Source organism: Eurosta solidaginis, chromosome 4 (assembly GCF_040869045.1).
Source record: "Eurosta solidaginis isolate ZX-2024a chromosome 4, ASM4086904v1, whole genome shotgun sequence".
Classification (NCBI taxonomy): domain Eukaryota; kingdom Metazoa; phylum Arthropoda; class Insecta; order Diptera; family Tephritidae; genus Eurosta; species Eurosta solidaginis.
This window is the reverse complement of record NC_090322.1, coordinates 108,832,051-108,848,130: the sequence shown is the minus strand read 5'-3', so window position 1 is coordinate 108,848,130 and position 16,080 is coordinate 108,832,051. Positions and strand designations below refer to the sequence as shown.

The window sequence follows — 16,080 nt, the reverse complement described above, 5'->3', positions numbered from 1 at the left end:
ACAGACCGAACGGTGTAACCATCTTTTACACGTGACACAGGAGCTGCTCCGAGGATGACAATTTCTGGGAAGGACGCAACAAATTAGATGGAGTTACACTGAAATTGCAGCCCTTAGTAGGAAAACAAAATCCATAGTCGCTCCGGTACATATAACCGGCTGCTGTGGAAATCAGATTCTTTCATCGAAGCTCAAAATGGGTATTTTGATATTCCCACGAAATTTTTTTTTAAATAAGGCGAGGCACTGTCTTTTAAGTAAAACGTTATCCATAGAAATTATACATCATACTATAGCATTTTGACTTAATAAAATATATTTTTTAAACATATATGTATTTACATTCTTATTATGACCATATGGTAATAAATTATCATACTTATTTCCTTGGCATAACATCACTTTTACTTCCGTAGCAACGTCGTTTGAAATCACTAAGCAAAGAGTTTTGCAAGCTGTTCTGGTCAATATTAACAGACTGTGTTGTTTTACTAAAATTATTGAAATTAAATATTTTATTTAAAATATTTTTATTTTTAAAAACAACAGCAATTGTTGGTAATTCTTTACTTAGATCACAACTGCTAAAACTCGTCCAGAAATATCGGGAGAGGTGTCCAACGACGCTCTTTGGACCCATGAGCACTAATCCGAAAGCGGAAATTAAAAGTTTTATTTCATTCCAGAGATATTAACAAAAAACATTGAAAATTTTCATGTGGTTGTTGTAATTTGATGATTTTGTTGTACCCACAAAAAACTGTGGGTAAAAATGTTTTGCGCGGGTTTAGTTTTGATCTCCAAACCGATGATGGACCCACCAGGGTAATTTTTTATAATCGCGCCGAAGGCCGCCAATGCAGAAAGGTATTCTGCGAAAAAATACTATGGATCCCACACCCGGTTTCGGAGCGCTCCAAGGCTATTATTCGGTTTTTTGAAAATATCTTTGGACAGAAATAAAATATTTAATTTCCGCTTTCGGATTCGTAGTCCTGGGTCCAAAGCGGGTCTTTTTACACGTCTCCCCATATATTTGGATGAATTTTAGCAGTTGTGAGCTAAAGTAAAGAATTACCCAATTGTTCAACTTTTACCTGGTTTTTTTGAGAACAGCGCATCCATTGGTGAGGGTAATATGTAAAGAATACAACGCTGCCAGATTAACCAAACTCTCATGCTCATAGATTTCTATATCTGGTAGCCGAATTTGTAATTGCCTAGGGTCTTGTAAAAATCGTGAAAGGCGTTCATTTACACTTGTCTTAATCCTAAATCCCGGTCTCTCATCTTTAATACGACGACAACCTGCACGAATTTCTCTTATTTCATATAACTGAGTTGGAGGTGAAGATAGAAAAGTGTTTGACGTCTCACCAGACATTTCACTTTCTATTTGTTTAAGTGGAATGATTGCATCACTGCAATGCTCATTGCATATACTGCGTCCTAAATCACCTGTTTTGTTTGCAATTTCGATAGGTTCAGATGAACGGAACCGAAATTCAAAATTTTCACTGGAAACATTGGGAGACCAATCTTCGCCACTAAGCATAATAGTGTCGTCTTCTACCATTATAGGAGTTAAGCTACTCTCGTCGGATTTATTTACAGAATTATTACTTTTTTTTGTAAGTTTTCGTTTGAAATCGATTTTTGTTTCAGAAATACAGCTGATGGACTCATTTCCCGGCCAATCCGTAAGTTCATCGTCACCTTCGCGGTCAGTGTCATTAGTGGCTTGTGCTTCATCTGAATCAGATGAGCTTAATGAACTTGAACTTAAAAACTCGTTCAAGTTACCACAATCCATTGGATGTTGATCCACAGGAAATTGAAGCTGCTGTAGCTGAGCCTGTCGATTAGCGCTGCGTTTTTTTCGGAGACTCTTAAATTCTTGATGTGCTGTGTTGGATGCAGTTAATGTCGATAATTCAGTGTGGAATAAACTTGAAGGTATGTCTTTTTGGTCATAATCAGTCTTTTGTATTCGGGATATCTTATCAATCTTTGATAGAAGACCTTTGTTCAAAGGTAACAATCTATCACTATTCGGTTTTGAGGTTGATGAGTAGCTTCGGGGGCGTATTCTATTGTCTTCCACATTGTTGAAGCGAGGCATACTGGCTGAATAAGATTTGTTTTGATCATAGTCCTGGCACCGATCACGATTTGAACGTTTCCGCTTTCCGCAAAAAAATAAGTTACTGCGATTACTGGGCTCTGCCTTAAGAACTCGCTTCCTCATACTTCCACAACCTCCCATGCTTACAGCTATTGTAGAAGCCATATCACCGCTGACATCTTGGCTTTGTATAGGAACGGCGACACCTATATCACAATCCATTGTCATGCGTTTTAATTTACGTTTTCTCCTGGAACTTGGTTTGAAAAACCTAAATTTTTTTAAGATACAATTTAAAACAAAATTACAATTTTTTTTTTTTCAAAATTCATACCTTGCAGGACTAAATGTTTCGTTTAATGAATCTGATTCTAATATTCCTAGTCTGAGTGATGGCTGCCTAGGAGATATACTCGAAATGCAAACTTCTTTATCGTCTGAATCGCTAATTGCTGAGAATTTGACATTTTTGATATCCAATCCATCGACATTGGTTGCCTTTCGTAAACCACTAGGACTGCTGGATGAGTCTTCTTTTTCTGTTGGCTGTGGTGCAGATGCTTGAGTAAAAAGGTAAATAATATTATTCGTTCCATTTTACACCGTTATTAGAAACTTAGTATACAACTTTCGCTGAAGGCAACATTGACATGGAAAACTCAAGTTGTTTTCTTAAGGGTAGTAAAACTTTACGCGGCCGGTGGAATTCTAAAGCAAGTTCAAGTGTAATTTCAAAATATTTCTTCTGTCAAAAAATATGAATTTAACGCAAAAAATCAAAGAGAAACCCTTGAACAATATAAAACTATTTTTGTACAGAACGCTATTCTACTAAGGCGGCCATTGTTGCATATACATATCTTTTCAAAGAAGTAAACTTATTATTTCCGCTTTGGGATTATTGAATTTGTTAAACGGCCCCATATAAACATGTAATACACATCACAAACATATATTGGTGTTTAAATGTTTTTCGTTTTGTATTTGTAGGGTCTATATTTAGTTATTTATTTTATATATGTTAATATTTTTACTTCTTTCTTACTTGTGATATTTCAATTTTTTTTAAATAATTAAGTTATTTTTTTTTAAATTAATCAAAAAAAGAAAATTATATAAACAAATAAATTTTGTTCAATAAACATTTAAAAATAAATGAATATAAAGATTTATACAATAGTTTTTATAATAAAGTATAATGGCGATCTTGCCACACTAATATAAAATAATAATATAAAATAAACATAAAATTATACATATACTAGCAGACCCGGCAGACGTTGTTCTGCCCTAAATTTGGTATATCTGCATACATTTTAATAAGCTTTTTCCGTCTAAATCTGCCCTCGCCCCTCTACACTTTTTCCTAATCTTTGCATTCACTCCTCCCTCCGTATTTTTCGCTTCATCTATCTCCATCTTCGTCTCATTCTATCTCTTTCTCAGTCTCCTTCTCTCTTTTCTCTTCTCTCAAGTTTTTCTCATTCTTCTTCATATCTTATTGCCAGCCCCAGAGGGTGGTATGTATTTTGTTCCAGTCTCATTCCGAGCCCCAGTCCCAGTCCCACTCCGAGTCTCAGTCTCAGTCCCAGTTTTAATCCCAGTCCCAGTCCCAGTCCGTCTCTGGTCTACTTCCCGGAAAAAGCATCGTAAATACTAATATAGGCAAATTTATATACCAAATTTCAGGCAAATCGAATAGGACGTATGTAAAGAGGTATGTGGGTATTATTAATTCATGACTTTATTTCGGATTCGCGTGCATATTTATCAGTTTTGAAAGGTTACTGCGACTAAATCGTATATCACAATGAAAATTACTTAAAAGCTCTCAGCAACAGCTTTCATTTGATATCCAAAATACACACACCTTCTAGGGGTATCCGGGTCCATGTTTTGGCCTATATCTCGAGACCCTAGCCACCAGTAGGTATGAAAACTACCCTATAGTAAAGCACTCATCAACAGTTTTCCTTTGATATCCATATTGTATAAACATTGTCTCGGGGTATCCGTGTCCACGTTTTGTCCTATATCTCGATACCAAAGACACCCAGCGGTTTAAAAAATTATCTGTAGTAAAGCACACATCAACAGCTTCAATTTGATACCCATAATGTAAAAACGCATCTTAGTGTTACCCTGATCCACGTTTTGGCCTATATCTCGAGACCCTAGTCACCAATAGGTATGAAAACTACCCTGTATTAAAGCACTCATCAACAGCTTTCATTTGATATCCATATTGTATAAACACATTCTAGGGCTGCCCGGGTCCACGTTTTGGCCTATATCTCGAGACCATAGTCACCAATAGGTATGAAAACTACCATGTACTAAAGCACTCATCAACAGCTTTCATTTGATATCCATATTGTATAAACACATTCTAGGGGTACCCGGGTCCACGTTTTGGCCTATATCTCGAGACCCTAGTCACCAATAGGTATGAAAACTACCCTGTACTAAAGCACTCATCAGCAGCTTTAATTTGATATCCATATTGTATAAACACATTCTAGGGGTGCCCGGGTCCACGTTTTGGCCTATATTTCGAGACTCTAGTCACCAATATGTATGAAAACTACCCTGTACTAAAAAACTCATCAACAGCTTTCATTTGATATCCATATTGTATAAACACATTCTAGGGGTGCCCGGGTCCATGTTTTGGCCTATATCTCGAGACCCTAGTCACCCAGGGATACGAAAAATACCCAGTGTCAAAGTACTCATAAACAGCTTCCATTTGATACCCATATTGTACAAACACTTCCCGGAGTTACCCGGGTCCATGTTATGGCATATATCTCGAGATCCTAGTCATCCGATATCAAAGTACTCATTATATAAACCTTCCCCGTGGAAAAATACATATATATACCAATTTTCATAATAATCGGTCCAGTAGTTTTTGAGTTAATCGATGACATACATACATTCATTTTTATATATATATTTCTTGGTGGTGTTAGGGATTGGCCTCATGTAACTCCTTACTGAATTTCAATGTTCTGGCATGTATACCTTCAAAGGTATGCAGTACCAAAGATTCCATTTGTATGGGAGGTGCCACGCCCCTTTTATATATCGAAATTATTTTTAGCCTAAAACCTTCCCGTTGATCGAAGGAACCCATAACCAAAATTTGGTGATGATTGATGTGTGCGAAATACGTTTCCATAGCGAACACACACACAGAATTTGATTTATATATATATATGGCTAAACCGATTTGGGATTTCAAAATCAACTAACCATCATCTCTCCTTCCTGCATCTTTCCTAAAAATTTCATGGCAATCTTTCTATCCGTTCTCGAGTTATGGAGTGACAATCAAAATGTACACTTCTTTTTATATATATAGATTAGGGCGGGTCGATTTAAAAATCGCCCATTGCTCTGTGAAAATCGTATTCTAGGGATCAAAATAAGAAACTTTGCCGAAGGAACCATACCTCTAAAACGAACTCTGATGTCCCCCCCCCCCCCCCTTTGGGGCGAACTTTTGGGTAGGGGCAATTTCAATTCTACCTGCTGTGTCTTGTGGTGGCTTAAAAAAAAAAAACACAAGCAAATTTACGATCTGCAATTGTGTCACAGTGATACCTTCATTTTTTAAAACGGTTGAATAAAAAACCCACACAACTATGTTTACGACATGCAAATGCATCACAGTGATGCCTTGGTTTTAAAAGGGGGTTGTAAAAACGCTAATTTCTAATAATTTTTTTTAATTTCTTTTCTATTACTAAGTTAAATTCATTTTTTCATTTACATATGTTCTGACTAAATAAATTTCTAAAGAGAAAAATAAACTCCAAAAAGAAAAAACATAGGCATTTCAAAGTGGGATTTTTCAAAATTTGCCCCTACGACCCAAAGGGGGGACATCAGAATTCGTTTTAGAGGTATGGTTCCTTCGGCAAAGTTTCTTATTTTGATCCCTAGAATATGATTTTCACAGAGCAATGGGCGATTTTTTTGCCTCCCCACAAATCGACCCGGCCTTATATAGATATACTTTCAATAATGACATTTTGGAAAGAAGAACTTTTAAATCAATAAAACATAAATGTTGCTCTGTTTCCTACAAATATCCTCCTGTATATATAAGTGCAACACCATTTTGAACAGCGCGTAATCTAAAATGTGCATGCTTTCAAGATTAAATGGATGAAGTGGAACATCTACAGACCTACTTTATTATTATGTGACAATGAAAAATTTTACATGCAAAATCTGTATATCTTTATATATGTAAATGTGCAATTTTCGATCGAGCCCAAAGATACAGATATAAAATATACAAATATATTTATATAGATAAGTAAATAATATGCATATATAAATACCTTCCATATATCTGTGGCAATTTGAAAAAAAAAAAACCTAATTCGATTTAGGATAATGGCGATACATAGACCTATATCTGGAAAGCTAGCCGCAATTCACCATTGTAACTTCCTATATTCACCCTTATCGCGAGTTTTATTTTCACCCGAAAATATTCACAGTTTTTGTTCACCCTATCGCAGAGGGTGGCGAATCAATTTTTCATGTTAGAAAAAGATTTCACCTTATCGGCAACTATTTGTTCGGGCGAAATGAACAGCCGGAAAACCAAAATTTGTTCACTTATTTTTACAGGCGAACGAGAGGAAAAAAAATGTAATTAATTTTTTGTTTTGAAATTTGATACTCTTATAATTATATGTACTTCTATTATTAGAAATAAGTCAATAGATAATGCACAATCGGAAGCTGAGTGGAAAAAAGTGAAATTCCTGTATTGCTAAGTATGTAAATTCTATTTTTATGACAACGTCTCAGTCGGCCAAGTTATCCATTGTGGACAAAGTAACGGTTCCAAAATGTTGATCACCTCACTGAAACAATATTACCTAAGACCCACTTCATCTTTCCTTTTCCTTTCCAACGCTTTTTCCCTATGCGAAAAAAACGAAGATATTTACCCAACTTTACAATTGGTGGAACTCCAAATTTTCGCTTCAATGGTGGCAAGGAGTTGGTAAGAATAACTAGCAAATATTAGAATGCCAGCTTGTTTAGCTGTAATATTGGCGAAAGCTAATTGAAAAAAATTAACTTGTTATTCAAAAGTGCTGAAAATAGTCATTTTTAGCTTACAGTGAATCATTTAGCTAAAGGGTTAGAACTGTCCCTTAATTGCCTCCGAATCGCTTTCACATATATATTTTATTAATTTTTTATTTATATTTTTGTTGTATTTTAAGGAAATATATTGGCGGCCACCGTGGTGTGATGGTAGCGTGCTCCGCCTATCACACCGTATGCCCTGGGTTCAACTCCCGGGCAAAGCAACATCAAAATTTTAGAAATAAGATTTTTCAATTAGAAGAAAATTTTTCTAAGCGGGGTCGCCCCTCGGCATATCTGGCAAGCGCTCCGATTGTATTTCTGCCATGAAAAGCTCTCAGTGAAAACTCATCTGCCTTGCAGATGCCGTTCGGAGTCGGCATAAAACATGTAGGTCCCGTCCGGCCAATTTGTAGGGAAAAATCAAGAGGAGCACGACACAAATTGGAAGAGAAGCTCGGCCTTAGATCTCTTCGGAGGTTATCGCGCCTTACATTTATTTTTTATTTTAAGGAAATATATGCTTGCTTACAAAATTTACACAATTGTAAGTAAATCATTTGTTCACTGCCAATTCGCAATAGAGCATCAGCTGTTTCGAAGTGAACTTTTGTTCGCCCGAAATTGCCGATAGGCGGAAAAAGTTCACCCGAACAAAAGAAGTGAAGGCGAACACTTTTCCGCGTGAACTTCGCGATAAGGGTGATTTTGTAGCAGCCAATTGGCGCTAGGGCTATGAGTAAGTAACGCAGGGAGATCTGTAACGGATTTCTGTTATGAAGCCATAATCACCCTTATTGCGAGTTTTATTTTCACCCGAAAATAGTCACAGTTTTTGTTCACCCTATCGAAGAGGGTGGCGAAAAATTTTTCATGTTCGAAAAAGATTTCACCTTATCGGCAACACTTTGTTCGGGCGAAATGAACAGCGGGGAAACCCAAATTTGTTCACTTATATTTTACAGGCGAACGAGAGGAAAACAAAATGTACATAAGTGACTTTTTGTTTTGAAATCTGATACTTTTATTATTATAATGCACAATCGGAAGCTGAGTGGAAAAAAGTGAAATTCCTGTAATGCTGTAAATTCTATTTTTTATGACAACGTATCAGTCGGCCAAGTTATCCATTGTGGACAAAGCAACGGTTCCAAAATGTTGAGCACCTCACTGAAACAAGATCGGCTAAGACACACTTCATGGTCCTTTCCGACGCCTTTTCCCTATGCGAAAAAACGAAGACATGTACTCAATTTTACAATTGGTGGAACTCCAAATTTGTGCTTCAATGGTGGCAAGGAGTTGGTAAGAATAACTATCAAATATAAGAATGCCGACTTGTTTAGCCTGTAATATTGGCGAAAGCTAATTGAATAAAATTAACTTGTTATTCAAAAGTGCTGAAAATAGTAATTTTTAGCTTACAGTGAATCATTTAGCTCCAAAGGGTTAGAACAGTCCCTTAATTGCCTCCGAATCGCTTCACATTTATATTCTCCTCGGCCTCAATCAATACCAACCTAAGTGCAATACTAAACATTATTTTATTAATTTTTTATTTATATTTTTGTTGTATTTTAAGGAAATATATGCTTAAGGTTACAAAATTACACAATTGCAAGTAAATTATTTAGTCACTGCCAATTCGCAATAGAGCATCAGTGTTTCGAAGTGAACTTTTGTTCGCCCGAAATTGCCGATAGGCGGAAAAAGTTCACCCGAACAAAAGAAGTGAAGGCGAACACTTTTCCTCGTGAATTTCGCGATAAGGGTGAATATCTCTTTTATCCTAACTCGAATTAGGTTGTGTTTTCAAATTGCCACAGATATACAACGTATATAGAAAAGATCGAGATACGTTAAAAACTGGCCTGTCCCGAGGAGGTGGTACTTTAATTGCTGTTCGGCGTAAATATCACTCATCATCTATTTCGCTGCAGAATGAGGACACGTGGTTGGATCAACTGTGTGTATGTGTCAATGGGTCGTCGACACTCTTTATATGTGTATCTTACATTCCGCCTGATAGTATTGATTGTATAAAGCACATACTGATAATCTTATAGACTTAGTTTCTACGAAATCAAAGCGTAATTTTTGTATTTTAGGTGATTTCAATATAGGAGATGTGAGCTGGGCGCCAGTGGGTGAGAGTTTAACTTTGTACCCCAACAATGTAACTAGTTTTTCCGAAACGTATGTTGTTGAAAACTTATTAAGCGTCAATCTTACCCAAATTAATTCAATTTTAAATAAACTGTTTAAAACATTAGATCTAATTTTTTTAAGTGAAGATATGAGTTTTTCTTTGGAAGAATGTCTCGACCCTCTGTCATGCCCCGGCTTGCATCATGTTCCTCTTGTCCTGCAACTGGAGTTTTGCGAATTTAGAAATGTCGACTTAGATTTGCTACCGGATAATTACTGTTTCAAAAATTGCAACTTTAATGCCGTTAGCGATAGAATCAATTTGCATGATTGGGATACTATATTTTCTGGGAAGAGTGTAAATGAATGCTTTGATCTTTTCAAAGTTAAAGTCAATGAAATTTGCTCCATTTTAATTCCTCGAGTGAAAAGGAAATGTTACAAAATACCTTGGTATACAAGAAAGTTGAAAAGACTTAAAAATTTAGGGAATAAGTTTTTTAAAAGGTATAAATTATCGAAGATGCGTCTTCATAAGGATAAATATTTATTATACTCAAGTAAGTTTAAATCTTTGAGTAAGAAACTTCATAAAGAGTATGTTGCTAAATTTGAAAGGGATATTAAGTTAAACCCTAAATCTTTTTGGCGTTACGTTAAGGCTAAAAAGTCGTGTGCAAGTATCCCATCTCAAGTTTCTTACAATGGAAACTCTGCGTATTCCCTCGGCGAAGCTGTCAACCTCTTTGCTGATTTTTCGCGGCGAATTTTGAGTCTGGGACGTTTCTCACCGAGGAACTAGATGACACCCCTATTAATTTTGGTCAATTGTCCCTGACTCTTGAAGATGTCATTTATGGCATCTCGGTGATCAAGTCGTCAGTGCAAATGGATGTAGATGGGTTCTGTTCTTTTTTGTTTAAAAATATTGCAGCAGTTGCGTATCCAATCTTATTAATTTTTAATAAATCTCTCAGGAATGGAGGTAACGTCTATTACCCCGATATTCAAGAGTGGTAATAAAAGTAATGTTGCCAACTACCGTCCTATTTCTAAACTTTCCACTGTCTCGAAATTGTTTGAAATTGTAGTTAAGGATAAAATATTCTTCGCAGTAAAGACCTTGATTTCACCTAATCAGCATGGATTCATGCCTGGCAGATCAACTGTAACTAATCTAGCAGTATTTTCTGAATACTGTATTTCTTCATTTAATAGGAGGGCACAAGTTGATACTATCTATACCGATTTTTCGAAGGCTTTTGACAAAGTCAACCATTCATTACTAATATCTAAACTTGCTGGCTTGGGCTTCCATTCTAGTATGCTATCTTGGGTGAGATCTTACTTGGCAGATCGTAGCTGTGTTGTTGTGGTAGATATTTCTTCGCGGTCGTTTACTGCCACTTCTGGTGTACCCCAAAGGAGTGTGTTGGGTCCCTTATTATTTGTTATCTTTATTAATGACATACGTCATTGTTTCAGTTATGCTAAATTCTTACCGTTTGCTGATGACTTGAAAATCTTTGCATCAATCGCGACTCAATCTGAGTCCACTATGCTCCAAGCTGATCTTGATAACGTAATGGGCTGGTGTAAACGGAATCGCCTGCTTTTAAATATAAGTAAATGTTTTAGTATTACCTTTGCTAAAACTCGAAATGTTCTTCCTGTTTCTTATCATATTGGGACTCTACGCTGAGGGTTGTTGATGAAATATCAGATCTTGGTGTAGTCTTTGATGCGAAGTTTCTATTTCACAGTCAGATTAATTATGTCATTGCGAAGTCTTATTCCACACTCGCGTTCATTCGCCGTTTCAGTATGGATTTTAGTGATCCTTATACTTTAAAAGTTTTATTTACAACCCTAGTGCGGTCTAAACTAGAATATGCTGTTTTCATTTGGAGGCCGTACCATGCCTGCCATATGACCGACTTGAGCGTATTCAAAAAATATTTTTGCGATTTGCCCTGTTGTTGTTGTTGTTGTAGCAATGCTCGCCCCACCTAATAGCCGCGACCGATCACAAATTGTCATCAATATCCTCTAACGGGAGTCCAAGGAAACTTGCCGTTTCAACAGGGGTGGACCATAAGGAAAGGGGTGTTAGAGGCGTTGGTTCCACATTACAATTAAAGAGATGGTTGGTGTCATGTGGGGACACATTGCAAGCAGGGCATACATTTTGTATGTCGGGGTTGATTCTGGATAGGTAAGAGTTTAACCTGTTACAGTATCCAGAACGAAGTTGAGCAAGAGTGACACGCGTTTCCCTGGGGAGTATGCGTTCCTCTTCTGCGAGTTCTGGATATTTTTCTTCAAGTACTGGATTCACCGGGCAATTCCCGACATAAAGGTCCGACGCCTGTCTATGGAGTTCACCAAGGACCTGCTTGTGTTTTTCCGCTTCATACGGCTGGGTTCTCAGGTGCCGTATTTCCTCAAAATGCTTACGGAGATGCCTCCTTAGGCCCCTAGGCGGTGCTGGTTCGTCAATCAGATGTCTGTTGGGATGCCCAGGTTTCTGGGTATTCAACAGAAACTGTTTGGTCAGCATCTCATTTCTCTCCCTGATGGGGAGTATTCTCGCCTCATTATGCAGATGGTGTTCTGGGGACATAAGAAGACAGCACGTGGCGATTCTGAGAGCAGTATTTTGGCAGGCCTGTAGTTTCTTCCAGTGGGTGGTTTGTAGGCTTGGCGACCATATGGGTGACGCGTAGCACGTAATCGGCTGGCTAATTGCTTTGTATGTGGTCAAGAGCGTTTCTTTATCTTTTCCCCAGGTACTGCCAGCAAGGGATTTGAGGATTTTATTACGGCTCTGAATTCTTGGAACAATTGCGGTTGCGTGCGCACCAAAATGTAGATCCTGATCAAACGTCACACCCAAGATTTTGGGGTGTATGACAGTCGGTAGCGTAGTGCCATCGACGTGGATGTTCAATATGGTCGACATTTGGGGCGTCCATGTTGTAAATAAGGTCGCGGAAGATTTAGTCGGTGACAATGACAGGTTTCGCGAGGCGAAAAAACTGGAGAGATCAGGGAGATAGCCGTTTATTTTATTGCATAGCTCATCGATCTTTGGGCCTGGGCATGTGGCCATTATTGTGCAGTCATCGGCGTAGGAAACGATTGTGACTCCTTCCGGTGGTGAAGGTAGCTTAGATATGTAGAAATTAAACAAAAGCGGGGATAGGACACCACCCTGTGGCACCCCTTGTTTAATTCTCCTTTGTTTTGATGTTTCGTTTCTGAATTGCACCGATGCCTGCCGACCACCCAGATAATTTGCGGTCCACCTTTTAAGACATGGGGGAAGGGTAGACCCTTCCAAGTCTTCCAGTAACGAGCCATGGTTGACCGTATCAAAAGCTTTTGATAGGTCTAACGCTACGAGTACTGTTCTATGGTGGGGATATTGATTCAAACCGCAATTTATCTGGGTGCTAATGACATTTAGCGCAGAGGTAGTGCTATGGAGTTTTCTGAAGCCATGCTGATGAGAGGCTAGCTGCAAATGTGCTTGGAAATGAGGGAGCAAAATGGCTTCAAGCGTCTTTGCCACTGGCGATAGGAGAGATATCGGACGATATGACTCACCTACGCTAGCTGGTTTCCCAGGCTTTAGTAGCGGGACCACCTTGGCCATTTTCCATTTCTCGGGTATGACAAAGGTGGAAAGAGACAGGTTGAAGACATGCGCTAAATATTTGAAACCTTCTTTCCCTAGGTTTTTAAGCATCGGCATGGCTATGCCGTCTGGGCCCACTGCTTTGGCTGGTTTAGCGCGACCAATGGCGTCCTCAACCTCTCTAGCGGTGATGGTAATTGGTGACGCGCTGAGTTTGTGTTTATGTGCACGTCTATTGGCTCTCCGTCTATCTTTGTCGACCGTAAGATGCATTATATATTGTCGGCAGAAAGCGCTCGCGCATTTTTTCGCATCCGACAGCACCTTATCGCCAAAGGCGATGGAAACTTTGTATTTGTGCTTAGTCGGATTCGATAGGGACTTTACGGTGGACCAAAGTTTACCTACACCGGTAGAGAGGTTACAACCTCTTAGGTGCTCTTCCCATTTCGCCCGCTTGTGTTCGTCCACAAGCAATCTGATGCGTTGGTTTATATCCCTTATTTGGGGGTCGCCTGGATCAAGCTGTCTTATAAGGTCGCGTTCCCTCGCTAAGCTCGCGGCCTCCGCCGGGAAGTGGGCCGGATTTCGGGAATTCTCCCGGCGGGAATGAAATGTGCCGAGGCGGATTCAATGACCTTACGGAAGACACGCTCCCCTTGGCGGGCATCAGTCGGGATAGGGAGGGCAGCAAAGCTGCTGTCTGTTGCAGATTTATTTTCTTCCCACTTTCCTTTTTTGAAGTTTATGAAAGTGCGTTTTTCGGTGACGATGAAGTCGGCGGTACGCTCGAACGAAATAAGTATGGGCAGGTGGTCGGATGCCAATGTTACCATCGGCTGCCAGTTGACGCAGTTTACGAGTTCTGCGCTCACGATTGAGATATCTGGCGAGCTATGACAGCTTCCTACCATACGATTTGCCCTCCGGTCTTTGCGTTTTCAGGACCCTGTTCCAACATACAGTTCTAGGTGTCTTTTAATTAACCTTAAATCTTTAGTGAGTAGAAGATCAATGCTATCATTGAAATTTTTATATGATATCATCAATGGGACGGTTGACTCGCCCTATCTTTTAGAACGTATACGGTTCAATGTACCATCGCAAACCCTTCGATGTCACGATTTTTTCTGGTTAGATAGATTTAGAACGACTTACGCTTCCAATTCTCCAATTGCTAGGGCAATGAGGGAGTTTAATTTGCTGTATTCTATAGATATTGATTTTGCATTAAATAAATTTAGGTTTAAACTGCTATTGAATGAAATAATTTGAATATTATATATTTATTAGTTAAGATATATTAGTAAATAGTCTGTAAGGAGGTTCTGATTGTCCTAGACTATAATATGAATAAATAAATAAATAAATAAATATATTAAATAGAATAAATAAAATCTGCTTTTTGCCGGAATAATAAAGAGATTATATGTGGCTACTTTTAAAATAATTTGCACATAAGAGTGGTACCAACTAGAGGTTTACGCCGATCACTTTTGTTTTGTTTATATGTATTTAAGGAAATCAACGTGTTGGCCATTTCGGAAAGATCCGGGGTTTTTGCATCAAAATCTCGCAGACCGTTCAAAAATTTTCAGGAGTAGCTCCTTGCGAAGGGATTGTCCCTCGTTCGCTTGCTCCAGAGAGGCTTCGAACCTAACCCCGGTCTTTGGAATTGGTACTGCTGCGTCTGCTGAAAAGAAATAGAGATACATAAAATAGTCACACATTTGCCTGTATATCTCGTGCAAAGCGTAGTTTCACCTAGGGTTAACTCCTAATAATCGTCACGAACACAATTTCTTTAAATCATTTGTCCCTCCTTGGCGGTCACGCATAAAGGCGACTTAGGGTTGCTATTAATGGTCTATTAATACTCATGACTATCGTGACACAGGGCACCTCCAGTTTTTTCGGCTGTTTTTAAGAGCTACAATTTCCGATGTGCGAAGAGTAGGAATCCCTACCACCAGTCGCTACCACGCCTCCTGAGCCTCACACCATATGCCAGTACATAAGCTGTAGGACTGCGACTTCGAACTCATACCTTCGTCGACGTCACTTTCCTAGAAGCTCTAGGTGTAGCTCCGAAGATTTTCCAACGGATGCTTTTGTCGCGCTATGCTACCGAGCTACACCTTGAAACGTTAGGGAGTGACTATTTGGCCAAAGATGCCGCCCTCGAAATCATAAGCAGTCTAAGTGGATGTCATGTGGATGGATACAATTTTTAAAATGTAGACCAAAGATTGCAGACGTTTGTATTCACAACATTGATTTCAGTAGTCTTCGTTAAATCAAATTTAGAATGAAAGTCGACTGATTTTAAGTTGAAATTTGTTAACTACTGTTTTCCGGCCTTACGATATAGGAGCTCATTGTGGATGACCGCGTAGCTTCAGTTTTCAGACAAGTTCGACTGTCCACTACGTTAGGGTAGTATCACACACGGTCATTAGTTCCAATGTCTTGGGAAAGCTTTTGCTTCACCACTTTGAGTGTTCTTGCGAAGGACAAAGCCTCACCTGGTAGATATATGTGCCTACGTATTCACAATTGTAAAAGGAGCCGTAACGTGTAGGTGATATTTAAACTTGGTTGATAGGCTATAATCAATCTGATTCACTCCAAGGGACTAGTTTTGGATAGGGCCGCCAACTTTAGGAAATGTCAAACCGGGAGACTTGGGTGTTGAAGGATGAAGTGTGAAAATCAAAATTAACATTTCAGACGCTATTGTATAGTTTCGCAAATAAACAATAGATGTTTGAATGCAAGACTTAGTGATTTTTCAAACCCTTCTCATAAGTACATATGTATATCCTCAACTTAAGTATGAGGGAAGAATCATTTCAAAGGAGTGTTTATGCCCCTAGAACCTACTAAAGGACTTTGCATCACTGATTTCGCTTATTCTTGAGGACAATTTAAAAACAAGTTCGCCTTGGGTCATTTTATTCGAATTAATTTTTCATTATTAATGTTTTCAAAAATGCAATACACATTACAATATACATTTATTATATAACTTTTCTTTTAGTATATT

General features: G+C 38.4%; 1 protein-coding gene across 1 annotated transcript in view; it reads right to left on the bottom strand.

The window, feature by feature from the left end:
* Nucleotides 1-298: 298 nt before the first annotated feature.
* LOC137250128 (uncharacterized) overlaps nucleotides 299-16,080 on the bottom strand; it is a 67,942-nt gene continuing 52,160 nt past the window's right edge. The window contains exons 2-4 of the mRNA XM_067782437.1: nucleotides 2,460-2,685; nucleotides 1,098-2,396; nucleotides 299-491 (exon numbers count right to left, since the gene is read on the bottom strand). Of these exons, the coding sequence (XP_067638538.1) occupies nucleotides 380-491; nucleotides 1,098-2,396; nucleotides 2,460-2,685 (1,637 nt within the window). The 3' untranslated portion in view covers nucleotides 299-379. The remainder of the gene's footprint in view (nucleotides 492-1,097; nucleotides 2,397-2,459; nucleotides 2,686-16,080) is intronic.